General features: G+C 37.3%; 2 protein-coding genes across 3 annotated transcripts in view; one reads left to right on the top strand and one right to left on the bottom strand.

Moving 5' to 3' along the window:
- Positions 1 to 18,611, bottom strand: part of SHC4 (SHC adaptor protein 4) — a 109,501-nt gene that overhangs the window by 43,734 nt on the left and 47,156 nt on the right. Inside the window, exons 3-5 of the mRNA XM_054565455.1 lie at positions 15,498 to 15,561; positions 12,438 to 12,557; positions 2,629 to 2,682 (exon numbers count right to left, since the gene is read on the bottom strand). Of these exons, the coding sequence (XP_054421430.1) occupies positions 2,629 to 2,682; positions 12,438 to 12,557; positions 15,498 to 15,561 (238 nt within the window). The remainder of the gene's footprint in view (positions 1 to 2,628; positions 2,683 to 12,437; positions 12,558 to 15,497; positions 15,562 to 18,611) is intronic.
- On the top strand, positions 6,011 to 7,750 carry EID1 (EP300 interacting inhibitor of differentiation 1). Of its 2 annotated transcripts, XR_008528427.1 has the most exons (2): positions 6,011 to 7,160; positions 7,503 to 7,750. XR_008528427.1 is itself a non-coding variant. In XM_054565454.1 (1 exon), exon 1 carries the CDS (start codon positions 6,097 to 6,099, stop codon positions 6,661 to 6,663), a length of 567 nt encoding a protein of 188 aa, XP_054421429.1. In that variant the 5' UTR covers positions 6,011 to 6,096; the 3' UTR covers positions 6,664 to 7,339. The 2 variants fall into 2 exon arrangements, 1 of the variants encoding a protein (XP_054421429.1); XM_054565454.1 differs by lacking the exon at positions 7,503 to 7,750 and having other exon boundaries at positions 6,011 to 7,339.

Genomic DNA, 18,611 nt, shown 5'->3' with positions numbered 1-18,611 from the left:
CATGGAGGCTTAGCTCCTGCTCCCTGGTACCCAGTTAGCTGTGAAGTTGTAAATTATTTCAGTGAGTGACCTGGAAAAAATATGGACCGGTGTTAACAACATCGGTGACAGTTACCTCGTATCACTCTGTGCCAGGCACAATCAGGTTACCTGCATCAATTCATTCAATTCTCCTGACACTAGGAGGCAAGAGTAATCCTTCCCTATTTTACAGGTGAGGGCTGGGCAGCTTAGACAGGATACACAGGTCAAGCCAACTTGACCCCAAAGCCTGGCACTCCACCCTACTACCTCCCTGACCTGAGGGCACAACCTCACTCGGAGATCTCTAATGCTAATGTTAGGATGACTCTACTTTCAATTTCCAAAGGGGAGGCTGTTGCCCTAGCTGTAGGAAGCATGGAGGTCTCACTCCATTCAGTAGGCAAAAACTTTCCCACAAGGGCTACACATCCTTTACTGTTTGGTTTTGGGAGGGCGATGCTTTGGTGGGTTGAAAGAACTACAGAACTAAAGGCACATGAAGACAGTCTAAAAATAATTCAGATTCTGGAGAACTATGAGAGACATCTTGCAGGGCATGCTTATGACAAATGTTTGTGGTAAATAAAAGGATTTGCATACCAATCCTATATATGACAGTAAGCCATGAAACTTGAAAGGGGAAATTTAAGGCAAACAACGACGATTATTTTTCGCACTACATTTATAGAACATGTTACTTAAAGCATGTTAAGGAAGGTATCTGAGTTCCTTCATGGATGACGAAATGATAATGGATTAGAAAAAGAAAAGACAGTGCCAGCTGGATTCAGCCAACTCTCTCTACCAAACATGTCCCTTGGTGTCACTGTGGGGCCAGATTACAAAGCTGGATGGATCAGCCTTCAGATTCAGGCCTGGGCTCACATTGCAGCTACAAAGTGGCAGACACCTTGCATGTCCAGTTTGCTTATGAATCCACTATTAACCATTTGTGAAATCTCTTGGGGAAAGGTGGAACTCTAAAATTTGGTTTACTTTTAAATGGTGGCACCATGGAACTAAAATATTCCCTTGAAAATAACCATACTCAAAGCTGAAAGGTGAGGAAATGGTGAAGCCTAAAGGGAAAATTAGGTATCCATTAATCAAAGAAGCAAACAAACAATGATTTAAGACAACCTGCCTAGCAAACAAACAATGATTTAAGACCTGGACAACCTGCCTTTAGAACTTCCTTGAAACCTGTGGAAGAAAAACCACCACAGGTTTCAAGGAAGTTCTAAAGGCAGGTTGTCTAGGTTTGACATGGTTAAATATTTTGAGTCACAGGTAGCCAATGGGGAGACCAATTATTACTGAAATGTTTTAAAGAATGGCTGATTTAAATAGCATTTAACTGCCTTTTTGTATGTGAAGTACATACAAAAAAGACAACACCCAAGTGGAGGAACTTGCTTAAATACATTAGAAGCCAGTGAAGGGAGCAATGTTTATACAGAGAAACATCAGAACTTTCTTTTTAGGATAATTTATTTTTCCTTGAAATATTTAGCCTCAAGATTAAAATCAATCAAAACCCTGCAGTGACACCGGCTGCCAGATTATTTTTACTACCACTCCATACCTGCCTTCAGATTCTAAGTTATGTGTCCTATCATGTATGACCCTAAATTTTGTTCCTCATTTGGAAGAAAGAAGCTAAATGCGATGGAGAGAAAAAAATCAACTGCTAAAGTGGATTTTATTGCCTCATTTCTGAAGGATATGCTCTTCATAATAAATGTAGAGAAGCTGGTAACATATTGTCGGCAAGGACAAGGTCTTCATACGTTCCCGACGTTTTCTTGATGTTACTGTTGTTCAATCATTATGAAAGTCAGACTCTGTCCTCCTCTAGCCTTTTGTATGTTTGCAGGTAGAAAGATGGCACGGTGTCACAAAGGAGTAAAGTCTTCCTTCTACTCAGATTTGTTTTTTTTTGGGGGGGGGGGTGTTCAATTACAGGCTTCTTAGCTTTCACGCCCCTCTCCTTTTGCTTTAGTCCAGAAATGATGCAGTATCCAATCAGAGAATGACCTTCCACTATGCAAAGTAGGCTCACAGAGAGAGTACCATTCATGGGAAATGAGCACCATGTGACCTCTTGGAAGAGACAAACTGCTGTTCTTGGTAGAGAGAAACTGCTGTTCTCTCTCCCCACCTGAGGGTTATCTCCTTAAATTTCTGCAAAGCAGGATGTATCTAGATTAGGCTTAATTGCCCTGTGTGGTTGATAGGCTTCCCTTCATATGCCAAGTCCAATTGATTAGTAGCAACTGCCTGGAGAAGAATTCTGAGGAAGGACTGGCAACACATGTATGATATGCTTTATTTTTCATGACTTTGATGTTATCAATGAGAAGTTTCTCGGATTATAACTCTATAGCTAATACCACACTGGAGTATTATTAGCTCACCTATTAACCCAAATATTTTAAAAATCAGTGACAGGACATATTTTGTCAAAACCAAATTGATTACCTGCTACATCCAGCTATTCACAAATTCTAGTAAGATATTTGGTAAGGACATGTAGTGGCTAATAGGCTTTACGTGGAAGCTCTTTTACCTCTTATAAAAGAACTTTTATGAATTCATACTTACAGGATCCCCTCCAGAGGCAAATGAAATAGACTGCATATGATGATTGGCAATAATCTGGAAAACATAAACAAATCAAACATGTATGATGCTATAAGTTAGTTACTCCTAGTTACATACAATCTGACAGTAATAGACATACATATATATTTCATTTTGGCTTGGACAGCATCTCTTTGAAACCACCCCACCCACATTCTGTATTAATCTCACTTAGACCATGAGACTTTGGGTTGGTTTGACATGCCCATCTCATTGCCTCTCTCCTTGCAGGTGGGCACATGATCCAGGCCTAGCTAATCAGAACACACTTGAATATATCAGAGTCAGTCAGTGTCTTTGGGGGGAAACTGATGTGGACAAAAGGAAAGGATACATCTCTTTCTCTTTGTCTTTCTCTCCCCCCGCCCCCATTAAGGACCATGTAAGCCCAAAGATTCTCTGAGCTGTCTTTTGCTGACATGTGAGGAAACCTTACTGGAAAAATGAAGCTCTACCTCTGGAGAAAAAATAGCTGAGAATTAAAAATAGAATAAAGTCTGGTGGTGATTGTTTCATCATTTCAACCAATTCCTGTCTCCCTTTATTGTTTTTTCTATTTTAATAACTTATTTTTATATAAATTAGTTTGAATTGGGTTTATTTGCCATGAAAAGTAGCCTAAAGAACTAACATTAAGATTTCCAGTATGAAATGATTATTCAAGGGAATTGCATTACTTAGCCAAGAAGTTTATCTCTTTCACTTTAGATTCTAGGATTACTTGTTTGTAATACCCACAGTGTAATGACCAATTTGCAGAGATGTATTTCCCAAGTTGTTTTGAAGGTACATTAAAATATCAGCTGTGCACCTATTAATTAATCTTGTCTTCAGAAGTGTTTAACAGAAGATAGTAAAGTAGCTTATGTAAAATGACCAAGAATTCTACTCCTAAATGTATGTATATCCAACAGAATTGTGTAAATATGTGTACCAAAAAGTATGCCAAAGAAAGATAATCACTGACCTTTTCATAGTAAAGTACAACTTTAACAATCCCAATCAAATGACTATTGTCATATTCAAGCACTGAACTACTACATAGCAACAATATGTTTCTTCAGCAAAAGAAGGTAGACACAAAAAAATACAGGTTGCATGGATTCATTTGTACAAAGTTCAAAAACAGGCAAACTTATTTTATTCTGCTTGAAGTCAGGAGAGTAGTTACTTCTGAGCAAGGAAGAGACAGCAAGGGGTTTTCTGGGATGAAATCATGTTTCTTCACCTGGGTAGTAGTTACACAAGTATGTTCATTTTGTGATAATCATGATGTGTACACCTCTCTCTATTTACATTTCAGTTAAAATGGTTCCAAAAAATATCAGTATACAATAATCAATGTCATTCCTATATATTAGCAATAGTCAATTAGACACTGTATTTGGGGGCAGAGGGAGGTATATTTTACAAAGGTACCTATGTATAAATCTTAAAAGATTTGTTTAAAACTTTTTGGAAAAATTCATTGAAGGGTATAAATATTACCTGAACAAGTAAAAAATAAAAGATATATATCCCTTTTATGGATTAGAAGGTAATACTGTAAAGATGTCAACTCTCCCCCAAATTAATCTGTAATTGCTATGCAATTCCAATAAAAATTCCACCCATGTCATTCAGAGAACTTTTCATGCTGCTTCTAAAATTCACATGGAAGAATACATGTGCAAAAAAAGCTAAAGAAATTTTTTCAAAGAACAAAAAGACTAGATTTTCCTTATTAGCAATGCATATTATAAAGCTAGAAATTTTATTAGAATACAAAGTCTGAAAACAGACTCACATAGTCATATGGACTTTTAGTCTACGGTAAATGTTGCATCAAACAGACAAAAGGACAAGTGATTAAATTAATGGAGTTGGCTGAATTAGCGAGAGAGAGAGAGAGAGAGAGAGAGAGAGAGAGATGGAAAATATATAAGTAAATCTTGTCTTCATACAATCTATATAAATAAATGTTTGATTCATAAAAGATCTATACATATATCAGAAGACCGATAAAAGATTATACTTATGATCTTTGAGACAGGAAAAACCTATATTAATAGACAGAAAAAGACATACCAAAAAACCCCTTAGATTACATAAAAACCCATTTTAAAACTTTTGTATAAGAACCCTATAACAAGACAAACAATAGTGAAAGAGAATGTCCTTGCAACATGTAAAACAAAGTATTCATATACAGAGTTTATAAGGAATTCTTATCAATCAGTAAGAAAAAGAAATAAACTCAAAGCCAGCTAATTTTCAGAGGTAATACAAACGTTCAAGAAATATTGAAAAACAACCTACAAGAAATTAAGACTATTCAAAATAAAACAAGGTAACATTAAATTGATAAAACAGTCAAGTTCAACACAATCATGTGTGGCAAGGGTGTGGATAGTCTTAAACACTTAGCTAGAGCTTAAATTTGTACAGCAACTTTGGAAAGCAATTTGACAGTATTTATTACCACTAGAGTATGCATACCCTATGACTCCACCTTTCCGCTTCTAAGTATTTATTCTAGAGAAACACTGGCACACGTGGACGTTCATTTAGCCACAGTTTATAGTACAAAAAAATCAGAAATTATTTTTACACAAACAGGTCAACCATAGTATAGTTATACAAAGAGAATGCTATGGAAAAAAACCCCACATATACTAACAAAGCTAAATTTTCAAGACAATGTTGAGATGTTTGTTTTATAAATTGAAGACAGTTGTATGAAATGTAATAAAGTTTTCTCCTTGAGGACCTAAGATTCACGTAAATGCAAAGAAAAAGGATCTAAAGAATACACACACCAAATTGATATTAATGGAAATTTACCCCTTGCGAAGAGAAATGGGACCGAGTATTTCCTCACTATAACTTTTTAAAAAGAGCACAGATAATATGCTTATATACAAATTTAACTTTTTGTAATGAGGATCAGTTCTTAACATGTTGATTTGTGGTTGAGAACACCATGTGTTTGGAAGTGTGGATTTACAAGTCACTAGCGCAGACAAGAGGTAGTTAAAAACCTCGGAACAGACACCATCGGTGGAGGTGGGAGGAAGGAGCAGGCGCAGGAGGAAGGAAGGAAGCGAGAAGGAGGACGATAGAGCATTACAGCAGGCTTGTGTTTCCCAGTTCGTAGCATCGTAAGCAGCACAACGGTTAAGTAAAACGGAGACGAAGTAATGCTCTTGCATGCACAGACTTTAGATACGATTTCGATCAAACAAAACAGACCACCGAGCCGCGAGGACTGTCTCCCGCGACACAGCCAGCAGCCCCACACCCTAGCAGCGCGCCAAGTGGCGCGGCGGTGTATGGGGGTCACGCAGACGCACGGGGTCGCGCATGCAGTTTGCGCAAGCTCAAAAGCGGAGCGCCGCGTAAGCTCCGATATTGCTGAAAACATCTTGCAAGAGATTGAGCCGCGGTACCATGTTGGAAATGCACGAGTTGTCCCAGCTGTATGAAGAAAGCAATGACCTGCAGATGGGTGTGATACATGGCGAGAGTGACCTTCCGCAGATGGAGGTAGGCCGTGCGAGCCGGGAACCGTCCCCGAACCCCTCCCGCAACCGGGCCCAGCTGCAGCTCAAGGAAGACGGCCCAATGGAGGAGGAGGGAGCTGAACCAGTGGCGGGGCCGGAGGGTGACCGTGGTCTTGCTAAGCGGCCCAGCCCCGGGGAGCAGCCAGGCCAGGCCGAGGGCCTTGACTTGGAGATCGAGGGTGAGCAATTTGATGACTGGGAGGATGACTACGACTATCCAGAAGAAGAGCGGCTGAGTGGTTCAGGCTACAGAGTACCAGAGGCCCTCGAAGAAGTCAAGATGTTCCTGAGAACGTCCAGAGCAAGAGAAGCAGCCCTGGATGGTGGTTTTCAGAGGCACTATGAGAAGACCCCATTTGATCAGTTGGCTTTTATCGAAGAGCTTTTTTCACTTATGGTAGTTAATCGTCTGACAGAAGAACTGGGTTGTGATGAGATTATTGATAGAGAGTAGTTAAATGTAGTTACAGAGGAGGAAACTACTTGAGGACAGACCCAACATTACACTCGCGTTTATTCCAGATAGTTTTGTGCCAATGAAAACCTTGATCTTCAAAAAAAATGTTTTGTTTTGCAGAATAGAATAGGCAGTGATTACACAATTGTGGAAAAGTAAAAACTTAAAGAAAAAGGATTTTAGGACTGTTGAAACTTGTTTTCAAAAATATCGTGAAACGCCTGTGGCTTTGACTTTCTTATCGATCCAGATTATTTTCTGTGCATTAGGGAAAATTACTTCCATATTTCATTGTAAGGGATGGTTTTGCAAGAATAAGTTAAGACCAAGACAAACTGCCAGTACAAGAGCTAATTACTGATACTAATTACAAGAGAAAAAGTAGTATGTCCAACTTTGGACACCAGATGTCTCTGAGTCATTTGGACAGAAAGGCTATTGAGAAAACTTTGAAGATTCCACTTTGTGATCTCTCCAAGCTGTAGTTATCAAAGGTAAATTTTTAGTGTATGATAATTGAATATTCTTAGTGTCCTGGAAGGATAAGCAAACCCAAAAAGAAATATGTATCATGTGTAATATATCTTAACATGTTTCCAAGGGCATCTGAAATTTTATTTGTACATGTATGTTAATCCATAATAAAGCTACTGTGATCTGTAATTCAAGAAAATTCATTATCTTGACCATTTTGTTAAAAGTCAGAATTTAAATCCTTATTAAATTTTCAGATTCAGACATTGAAATTTATGTGAAAGTACAAAGAAAAGAAACTATTTCTAATACTCTCATATCTTAGAGAAATTTTGTTTTATCATTCTCTGTTAACTTTACAGGGAAAAGGCTGGTTGAACTTTATAACGCAAGAAATGTTAAGTGGAAATTGTCATGTAAAAGGAAGGCCTGCATTTAAAAAAGACTTTATGAACAATTATGCTACTAACCTTTAAAGATTTTAAACCTGTCCAGAAATTCCTGAAGTTTCCCTCTGTCTCCTCTTCTAATTAAGCTTCTTATTGGTTATGCACCAGCATTTGAGACAATAAAAATTTCCTGTTCTGTGTATTTTGTTTGGCTAATAGTATTGCATATATACTTTATGTACTACTTTTATTGTATCCTACTTTTTTATTGTATTTTGCAACCACATTATGATTTAAATTTAACCACTATAAGGTAAAGTTCCAGCTTCAAATACATGATTTGCAAATTAATTTGTGGAAACTAAATTTAATAAGTTTCTGTATGAGAATTTTCCAACCTGGGAAAATGAATGAGCATGTTGCTATGGCTATTTTATTAAGGTTCTAAAGTTCTGTGATAATTATGTCAGGAGACAATGACCAGTAAAACTGAGTATACCATCAGGTCTTATGATCAGTAAAAAGGTACTAGATGTTCCTGTTCCATTATGGTAGTAAAAGACACATCCAGTACAACACAATAACTCCAAGTCTTATGCAGGGGGTTTGTTTTCTGTAAAACACGGATGGGCCTGACAAGGATGAGGATGAGTGTAATCGCTAACACTGGCTTGGTGCGGAGGAAGAGAGAGATGAGGGGGAAGACTAGATAGTAGATAACAAACTTAATCCCGCCTCACTTCTTTCACTGCACTTTCAGCCAATTTATAGCTGCAGTTACGTGAGTCTGTGGATAAACAATCAGTTGCTGGTGTGATGTGAATTAATGGTACTCCGAGAAGAAAAAAGGTTGCCAGTACAAAAGGATGCCAATACGCAATGAGCTGACCAGCTGCATTTACCTCCTGATAAAGATGACAGGAAATAGGCGCCCCCCCCCCCAAAACAAAAACAAAAAACAGGTCTACTCACCTGGAGGTATGATTCTGTTTCTCTGGGACTGACAGAAACAAGAGAAGGGGAAAAGAAAACCACTCCCTGTTGGGTTTGAGGGCTTGTTTTGCAGAGAAACAACTGCATTCTACAACTGACTCTGAATGGTTGGTTGTCAGTAGTGAACTGAGAGACTACTGAAATTAATAGTTGGTAATTTACTGAGCATAGAAAATTGTAACATTTTTAACACCCCTGTTAGGGGTGTAAAATCACTTGTATTTCTATTATATTTAAAGTTATCACAGACTAGAACCAACCTACCTGATTCAAATCTAGGCTCCACTATTTACTAGCTCTGTAACTAGGTAAATTACTTAGTATTTCTGCCTTAAGCTCCTGAATTGAAAATAGGGATAATTAGATATATGTATATCTTCCTTTAATGGGAACTAAAGAAAGGATTCTGGGGAAATTGTGTTCCTGATTTTGTGACGTGGGGAGAGGGAACTTAAAGAAGCTTATGAGTATGTAATGTGATTGGGAGCATTTTCTTGATCAGATATTTGGTTAAATGAGCTATTTCATATCAGCTGCCCTAAGGACATATGTCTGTTTTTTGTTTGGCTCATGCTTCTAATTTTAATTTTTTATTATTTTATTTTATTGTTTATGCTATTACAGTTGTCCCAATTTTTGCCCCATTGTCCCCCTCCGCCCTGCCTGCCTCACTTCTATAGTCAGTACCCCCACCGTTGTCCATGTGCATTGGTCCTTTATATATGTTCTTTGATTAGTCCCTTCACCTCTCAGTTAGTCCCTGCCTCCTGCTTACCCTCTTACTGCTGTCAGTCTGTTCCATAATTCAATGCCTCTGGTTTTATTTTGCTCATTAGATTCCTCTTATAACTGAGATCATTTAGTATTTGTCTTTCACCAACTGGCTTACTTCACTTAGCGTAATAGTCTGCAGTTCCACTCGTGCCATTGCAAAAGGAATTCCTGTCTTTCTACTGCATAGTATTCCATTGTGTAAATGTACCACAGTTGTTTTTTTTTATCCACTCATCTACTGATGGGCACTTAGGCTGTTTTCAAATCTTGGCTATTGTAAATCGCACTGTTGTGAACACAGGAATGCATATATTCTTTTGAACTGGTGATTTGGGATTCTTTGGGTATGTTCCCAGCAGTGGAATTGCTGGGTCAAAAGGCAGTTCCATTTTTAATTTTTTGAGGAAGTTCCATATAGTCTTCCTTAGTGGCTGCACCAGTCTGCATTCCCACCAACAGTGCACTACGGTGCCCCTTTTCTCCACATCCTCACCAGCACTTGTTTGTTGATTTATCAATGACAGCCATTCTGACTGGTGTGAGAGGATATCTCATTGTGGTTTCCATTTCCATCTCTCTGATGACTAGTGATGTTTAGCATTTTATTTTTATATAGCTATGGGCCATCTGAATGTCCTCCTTGGAGAAGTGTCTATTTAGGCCCTTTGCCCATTTTTTAATTGTATTATTTTTCTTCCTCGTGTTGAGTCATATAATTCTTTCATATTTTGGAGATTAAACCCTTGTTCAATATATCATTGGCAAATATGCTCTCCCATACAGTTGGTTCCCTTTTCATCTTGATGATGCTTTCTTTAGTTGTGCAGGAGCTTTTTAATTTAATGTAGTCGCATTTGTTTATTTTTTTTCTTTATGTCCCTTGACCTAGGAGACATATTGGCAAAAATACTGCTACACAAGATTTCTGAAATTTTACTGCCTGTGTTTTCCTCTAGGATTTTTATGACATACTTAAGTCTTTTCATCCATTTTGATAAGTTCTTAATTAAAAACCAACACTTCATAATCAAAAGAGCAGTAAAAGTCCCAAGCTTCCCTCTTTCCCCACCCAAAAGTGGGGATCTGAAGGTTCTTGACCTACAGTGACGGGAGAAGCACCTGGTTCACCTTTACACTGGAAGGCACACTGTTTGCCACGTTCCCCAGCGTTGTGTCCCTAACATGGAGCCCAGGTGGCACTCACCGTTTATCACTGCGCTTGCACCATTGTTTTCTCCTGTACCTCAACACTGCATTACCTGCCTGGCCTCTGTAAATACTTGCGATTAAAAGATGCCTCTATTTTCTGTTTGTTTTGCCCTCCACATCTCCGTATTATCCTTCTCAATTTCAGTAGCTGTTAGAGTTGGTGGTAGAAGATGTAGAAATGAATAAAGAAATAGAAAGTGGAAGCTGCTGAGACTGACATTGTTGCTTAAGCCCTAAAATACTAAATTAAGTATGCCAAGAAGCCTGTTGCTTGAATAAAACAAGGAATATACAAAAACAAAACAAAACAAAAACCCTATAACTTGCTTTTCCAAAATGTATTTTGCCATCCCCAAATATGGTAAGTTTTTAAAACTGGAAGCATTAAATGTTTTATTTCCTGTCTCTGAGGTTCTTGAAATAATTCAAGGGTCCTGTATTCAACGACATCTCATAACTAAAAGCATTAAGCGTTGCTGGTACCATACGCGTGTGAAAACTAAAAATAAATTTTAGATCTACGAATGTCTTGAAGGCAAAGCTTCTGAAATACTGAAGGAATGTTTTCCCTTCCACCCAGATGTGTTGCGTCTTTTAAGTACAGCCCCAAATGGTCTGCTGTCATTGTACCGATGGTATCACCTCTCTTGAATAACCAGTGAGGGCCCAGCTGGACAGGAATCTATTTTGAACTGTTCCATGTTAAGCATTTTCCTCAGTGATGATTTATACTACTTTGTGACCAATGTATTCTGCTTTTGAAGTTAGAAAATAAAGCAGCCCTGAAAACCACAAGTGAATTTTTTGGCAAAAAATGGAAGTCAAAAATGTATGTAACTATACTTAAATGTTATTGACAATTCTGTAATTTTATATAATATGTTTCTCCTGTTAAGTACTGGGTATATGAAAAGGTCTCAAGAATGTCTGAGTAAATAATAGTGGGTATCATATGACTGGCACTGTGCTAAGTGATTTACATCCATGGTCTCACCTAATCCTCTGCATAACCCTGTGAGACATACAATTGCTAAATCCATCCTGTCAGAAACACCATGAATAGGTACTGTGACCCTCATTTCACTGATGAGGAAAATTGAGTGCTAGGGTAACTTGCTCATTCATAGCAAAACCCGGATTTCAACCCATATGTGACCTCAAAATCTCAGTGTTTTGTCTCTGCCAAGTACACAGTAAACCTTCCATGAGTCCCTGATCAGCAGCACTCTGTACAGTATAAAACCTTAAATATTGAAAATCTCAAATCACTACAAATAAGAAAAACTCGACTCTAACACACATAAATAACCTGATATAAGGAAGTTAGTTTAGAAAGTAATAAGCAAGTCAAAAATTGTCCTGTTTTAAGGTACACAATTAGCCCAATGTATGCTTCAGCAATGCTGTTCTTTGTGAAATAAGGTTTACAGGCATACCACAGTATCATAAGTCATCAAAGATGAGAAAATTATACAATAACATTTTAGAAAGCTTTCAACCTCAAGGGTTGTAAGAAAATGTTTTCTGCTTAAATTTGAGTTAACTAGAATATAAACCCTAATATCACCCTTCCTCTGTCCTTAATTCTGATAATGAAATTGCTTTTTCTTCATAGAGGGTTGGCAGAATGGAATAAATGACTGATTCAAGGATAGGAGTTGCCAAATGGTATTTACTATATTCTTTGCACCTTGGTTTTTATTACTAAGGTAAGGGGCAAGTATGTAAGGAGTCAAATGGCCCAGCAATGGGTTAGAAATGCCATTCTTATTTTTGTTTTATATAAATTCTTGTCAGATTCTGCCACCGCCGCCCCAGGCCTTAGTAAAATTTAGGTACACTCTGTCTGAATCTTTAACCTCTTTATTATGCCCAAGCTCCTCCAGAGAAATAGATAATATGTTCAGCTATAAATGACATCCATGATCTTACCTGTTGGTTGTCCAGATTCATCAGTGTGAGGCTGCATGTTGAGATGGTCAGTTTTATATTCATTCCTGAAAACTGAAGGTTACTTTTGCCAAGAACTGTTGATAAGAACTTAACTGGAGGCTTAAAAAAGAAAAAAAACACTCTATGTTACAAATATTTGTTAGAGAATGAATGTTCTTTAAATGTTAAAAAATAAGTGAAATGAGATGAAATTATTTTTTAATAAAAACTTTTTTAAAGTTGGAATGCAGCAAATTCTTTAGTAAATAGTGAAATTTGAGCTCTCAGAACTTTTCTCATACATTCATTTCTCCCCCAGTATTGGGAGTAGGGGCCTGGTTTATATAAAAGGAGTGCCTGTGAGAATTTGGACTAGCTGAACCCTCAAGGCGTTTTAAATACCACAAGTATAAAAAAGAGAAAAAGTTGCTGTCTTTTTTTGTGATGATCAAGAACATGAAAAACACAATATACCAAAACTTATGGGATGCAGCAGTGCTTAAGCAGAGAATTTATAGCTATAAACACATTAAAAAAGAAAGACCTCAACAACATAACTTTACAATTTAAGGAACTTGAAAAATAAACCAAACCCAAACTTAGCAGAAGGAAAGGAAAAAAATGAAGACTGGAGGACAAATAAATGATATATAGATTAGAAAAACAAAAGAGAAAGTCAAAACTAAAAGTTGGTTTTTTACAAAGGTCAAAATTTGCAAACCTTTAGTTAGATGGACTAATAAGAAAAGATTTATGTTAGATCAGAAATCAAAATGGGGACCTTACTATTGATTTAACAAATAAAAATTATGAGTACTATAAGTAATTGAATGCCAACAAATTGAATCCAATTGTAGATGAGATGAAACATTAAACCTACCAAGACTAAATCATGAACAAACAGAAAATCTGGATAGACCTATAACTAGTCAAAACAGAGAAGCGCTGACAAAGATATGAGGAAATTGAAACCCTGTGCACTATTGGTATGAATGTAAAATGGTGCAACCACTATAGAAAACAATATGGCAATTCCTCAGAAAGTTAAAAATAGGATCACTATTTTTAGGATTATAAAAATAGGATTATATGATCTAGCAATTCCACTTCTTGTTATCCACCCAAAAAAACCTGAAAGCAGAGACTTGAACAAATATTTGGATATCTGTATTCAAAGCAGCATTATTCATATTATCTAAAATGTGGAAACAACCCAAGTATCCATCAACAGATAAATGGATAAACAAAATGCATTATATACATACAATGGGATGTTATTCAGCCTTAAAAAGTAAGAAATTCTGATACATGCTACAACATGGATGAACTTTGAGGACATTTTGCTAAGTGAAAAAGACAGAGTGTGAGTCCACTTCCATGAAGTAAGTACTCAGAGTAGTCAAAATCAGAGACAGAAAGTAGAATGGTGGATGAAATGGGATTCCTGTTGCCTATTTTCTTTATTCCAATAAAGCAGAATTCCTTTCTCTCTCTCTCACACACACACAGTAGAATGGAGAGAGGAATGGGAAGTTATTGTTTAATGGGTGTAGAGTTGCGGTTTTACAAGATGAAAAGGATTCTGGAGATGGATGGTCGTGGTGATTGTGCAAACAACATGAATGTACTTAATATCACTAAACTCTACACTTAAAAATGGTTAATAGGCATAAACTTTATATTGTGTATATTTTACCACAATTTTTTAAACTGAAGGAAAAAAAGTATAAAAAAATGTAAAGTGATTGGAAGAGTCCCTGGTATGTATGAAGTGTTCAATAAATTCTAGCTTGTCAAAGGAAATTAAAATTTTCTTTTTTTTATTCTTTAAAGGTGTACTTTCTGGAACAATAATAGCCTGGTGTGTTTTGTCTTACGTTGCTTTGGTGTGTGGACTCCCTACTCCTGAAATGAGAAAGTGTTAAACGAATGAGCCTGTTTCTTGGGCTCATCTGGTTGAAGCATCCTATTCAGAGAGATTCTGAGAAGCAGGAGGATGCTGGAGGCTACTCTGAGGCCAAGCGTTCTGGCAAGTAAACTAGTAATAGGCAATTCTAACAGGATTCAAAAGTGGAATGCTAAAGCCCATGACACTGAACCCGAACTCTATACCTGACCTAATTGCGGTTTCGGCCTTCTCCAGGAATGCAATCTTAATCTGTCATCCTGGAATTTCCTGGTCAATACCAATGAGGGAACCTCTCACATGGGCCCTCTGCATCTTGAAAAGGAAACTGAGGCAATCTCCCCCCTCCCACCACCACCCCGTTTTGCCCTAAGGGAAAGTAACCTTGCCTAAAACAATACTTTCTTTTTTCTTTTTTTGCTAATAACGTTCTTGTCCAGCACAGTTTCTGCCTATAAAAGCCTTCTAAATTATACAGCTTCTCAGAGCACCTCTCTATTTATTAGATGGGAGGCTACCCAATTCATGAATCACTCAATAAGGCCAATTAGATCTTCAAATTTACTTGATTGAATTTTTGTTTTTTAAAAGAAGGAGGCAGAGGCAGGATTTAAACCGAAGTCTATCTAACATCAAAACTTGTGCTCTTTCATCATGAAAAGCTCCTTCTATATATGTGTTATCTCACCTTTTCCAGCACCCATGTTTCCTTTTGAAAATAGGCCAAGGGGTTTAAAAAGTCTAAAATGTTAAAATGTAGAATGCATACATTATGTAATACTCAGATTGGAAGGTACCAAATGGGTCATCTGGTTCAACAATTTAACTACAAGAACAAGAATGGAGTCTCAGAGAGAGAAGAAATGATGTTGAAAAGAAAATAAAGATCCAGGCCTGGAAACCAGATTTCCTAACTCGGATCCCAGGTGCCTTCTCTGCTGCCACTCCAGGCCCGGCCATTTAAGACAGTGCCCAGCAAGTACGAAAAAGTTTAGGGACCAGAGCAACTTTGAAGTGCATCTCTAATATCATGCCAGCTAATATAGGCCATTCTGGACCTTAAGTCATATGGTGGAGTGGACTCATAACTCTTTTGATACCATCTTTCCCATAGTTGGGAAAATATAAAATAAGAAAACCACACCAATATTTACCTTTCGCTTTTTTATGGCTCCATTTGCCCCAGGGACAGTTTCACACAAGCGACTTATTGCTTCCCTGTGGAACAAAAACAATATGAAGGCTTAGCGTACTATCTAGAACGCAGTAAATGTTCAATAAATGTTAGCAAATATTATGACTAAAATGTGTATGCATATAACGGTGAGTCTGAAGTAAACAACCTTCCCCTGTCCCCATAGGAGAAAATACCATGCTTAGTACTTCTGTAGTCTAAACCCCAAAAATCCCAGCAACACCCTTCTACTGAAAAATTGCTTTACAATAAGCAGTTCTACCATTCACCCTCATCTCTTTTTTTTCCCTTGTATTTTCAGGTTTGGTTTTAAGTGGTGTTGATTTTTAAACAGAAAGGAGGGGCAGAACTTGATTGGGAATATTTTGCAGTTTACCTTGAGCATAATCCTCTCTGTGGTGTTATGAATGAAAAGCTTCATAGTATCTCAGCACCAAAAACAATTAAAGACAAGAGAACCTGACACTAGAGGAAGTTTGAACGCATAGGGAGAGAACTGAACTTCTAGGTGGTTTCAAATGGAGCCTTATTGACTAAATTACTACTACAAGCCATTGAGCTTTCATGTAATTTCACAGAAGAAAAGAAAATCAATAACAAATTTCCTCCTTTGCTTATTTTTCTGCCCTTACTATACATTGTGCTTCCTGAGAGAAAGGCACCGCTAAAATAAGTAGTTGTTCCTTAATGGAAGTGGCGAACAAGCTGGCGCCCTCCTCTCCAGAAATGCAGTTAGAACTAAGAGCTTTTGTGTCTGGGACTCAGCATTTATAACTGCCCAAGCTTTCACTTGCGTAATATGAACCCTTGTCTTGTGGCTTTCAACACGTATATTAAACTTTTCACAAAGCAAATGGAAATCTCTAAGCACTTTCCCAGATCCCCCGGAGATCACTGTTTAAATTACTAAACTATATTAATGCACACACTACATTTTAAAAATATATATGTATTCTATTTCATGAAAATATTTTCTATGAGATGTTTTAGAAAGGAGGAGCAGTCAGAGAAGAGAGAGAGGTAGAGATAGCAATTCTAGTAGACACTTTGGAAAGATAAGCAAAATTCCCAAAAATTCTAGGCATCATTTTGGATTTATCACGTATGTTTTAGTTCTGATTATTTTTTTTCTGGGTAAATGAAACTCTTCTCAAGGTATTATTTGGTCTGCTTTTTGTATAATTACCTGCAACCAGAAGATAGAATGACTTTTTGGTTTAGCGTGTTTTCTCGGGATTTCATATTTATAATTTCTCTAGATTCCAAACTTTGTCTCTGGCGTCAAATAGATGGATACGGTTAATGTTTTTAGTCATCTTAGTGATTAATAATTGATGAGGCACATATAATTGATCCCAACAGGCCTCTGCTGTTGCCAAAATAGTGCAGGAACTCCACTACGTTTTTGGTGTTTAATAAAGAGGTATTTATAAGAAAGGTATTATCAGATCCTTTACTCCATGAGAGCCTACTGGTCTACTGGAGTGCTTTGGTCTGAAAAGCTCCTTGTAAATGGTTTGACACAAAAGTAGAAACAAAGGTGGACATTGATGCTGCTAAGTATAATAATGGTTATTAGAAGTTGTTACTTTTTATATAGTACCCTGTGGTTTTATAGAGTGCTTTCCCAGACATTTTTTTTTTATTTTCATACCAACAGTCAATATCTTCTAACAAAAAGTAAAGTTGTGAATTTGAATTAAAGGGAATGCATTATAGCAGGAGCAGCTCTCGAGGGTTTGGAAGGATGAAACTTCCTGCAGAGTGGAGTTTGGGAATTCTACACAGAAGGAAAAATCTGTGCAAAGATACCAAAACATAAATTATGATATAAGGGGAACTACAAGTGCTCTTTAATATTGCTAGAGCATAAAGTGAGGTAGAGCAAGAATGAATAAGAACTGCTTGGAGTCTGAAAACTTTTTCAGTAAAGGACCAGATAGGAAATATTTTTGTTTGCTTGTTGCAACTACTCATCTCTGTCGTTGCAACTCAAAATCTCTTTATATAAAACTTTGCTCAGAAGGAAAAAGAGGAAGTTTGCGCTATGAGCTTGCTTTTAAAAAGTTATATTGTTCACCATGTTCATAGCAGTATTATTCACAATAGCTAAAATGAAGAAGCAACCCAAGTGTCAATCCACAGAAGGATGGATAAGCACAATGTGGTACTGTTATATGTACAATGGAATATTATTCAGCCTTAAAAAGGAAATTCTGTAGTATGCTACAACATGGATAAACCTTGAGGACACTATGCTAAGTGAAATAAGCCAGTCACAAAAAGACAAATAGTACATGACTCCACTTACATGACGTATGTGGAATAGTCAAGGTCATAAAGACAGAAAGTAGACTGGTGGTTGCCAGGGGTCTGGGGGGAGGGGAGAATTGGGAGTTACTGTTTAATGGATATAGACTTTCAGTTTTATAAGATTAAAAGAATGATGGGGTTGGATGGTAATGATGGCTGCAAAACAGTAAGAATTCATTTACTAGCACTGAATATACACCTACAAATGTGATAAGATGGTAAGTTTTATGTTATGTGTATTTTACCACAATAAACAAAGAAAAAAATATTTTTTAAAAAACTAGTTATTAATTTGAGACTCTGAAGAGAGTCACATGCACTCTCTCTCCAGTCAAAAGGCCTGTTCATACAAACTTTTCTATTTAGTTTTAGAGCGCCCACCACCCGCTTCGCCATCACCCTCAGAAAACCATTTGTGGGCCTCTTGGGAATCCACAGATCCCTGGTTAAGAACCACTACTTTAAAATAACTTCTCAAATTCGGCTTTCTTTGCTGATATCAGTGTTAACAAATCTCCTGAAATGCCAGCCAGGGAAGATAGATACATGCCTGCATTTTGTTGCCTTTCTTTACAAAGATCTTTTTTTCCCCTCAGACTGGGACCGAAAGATTAACTGTAATATTTTCAAGAACAAACAGTACTTTCAATGCTTTTCTGAAGTTTCAGCTACCCTCTCTGACCTAAAGCACTGACTTTACAAATGCTGAGGAGAAAGAAAACAGAGAACCCCACGCAGGGATTTCTCATGCCCCTGCCAC

Source organism: Pteronotus mesoamericanus, unplaced genomic scaffold (genome assembly GCF_021234165.1).
Source record: "Pteronotus mesoamericanus isolate MK-2021 breed Mesoamerican mustached bat unplaced genomic scaffold, CSHL_Meso_final contig_164, whole genome shotgun sequence".
Classification (NCBI taxonomy): Eukaryota; Metazoa; Chordata; class Mammalia; order Chiroptera; family Mormoopidae; genus Pteronotus; species Pteronotus mesoamericanus.
Note: the sequence above shows the minus strand (reverse complement) of the source record. Positions and strands in the feature narration are given on the sequence as shown.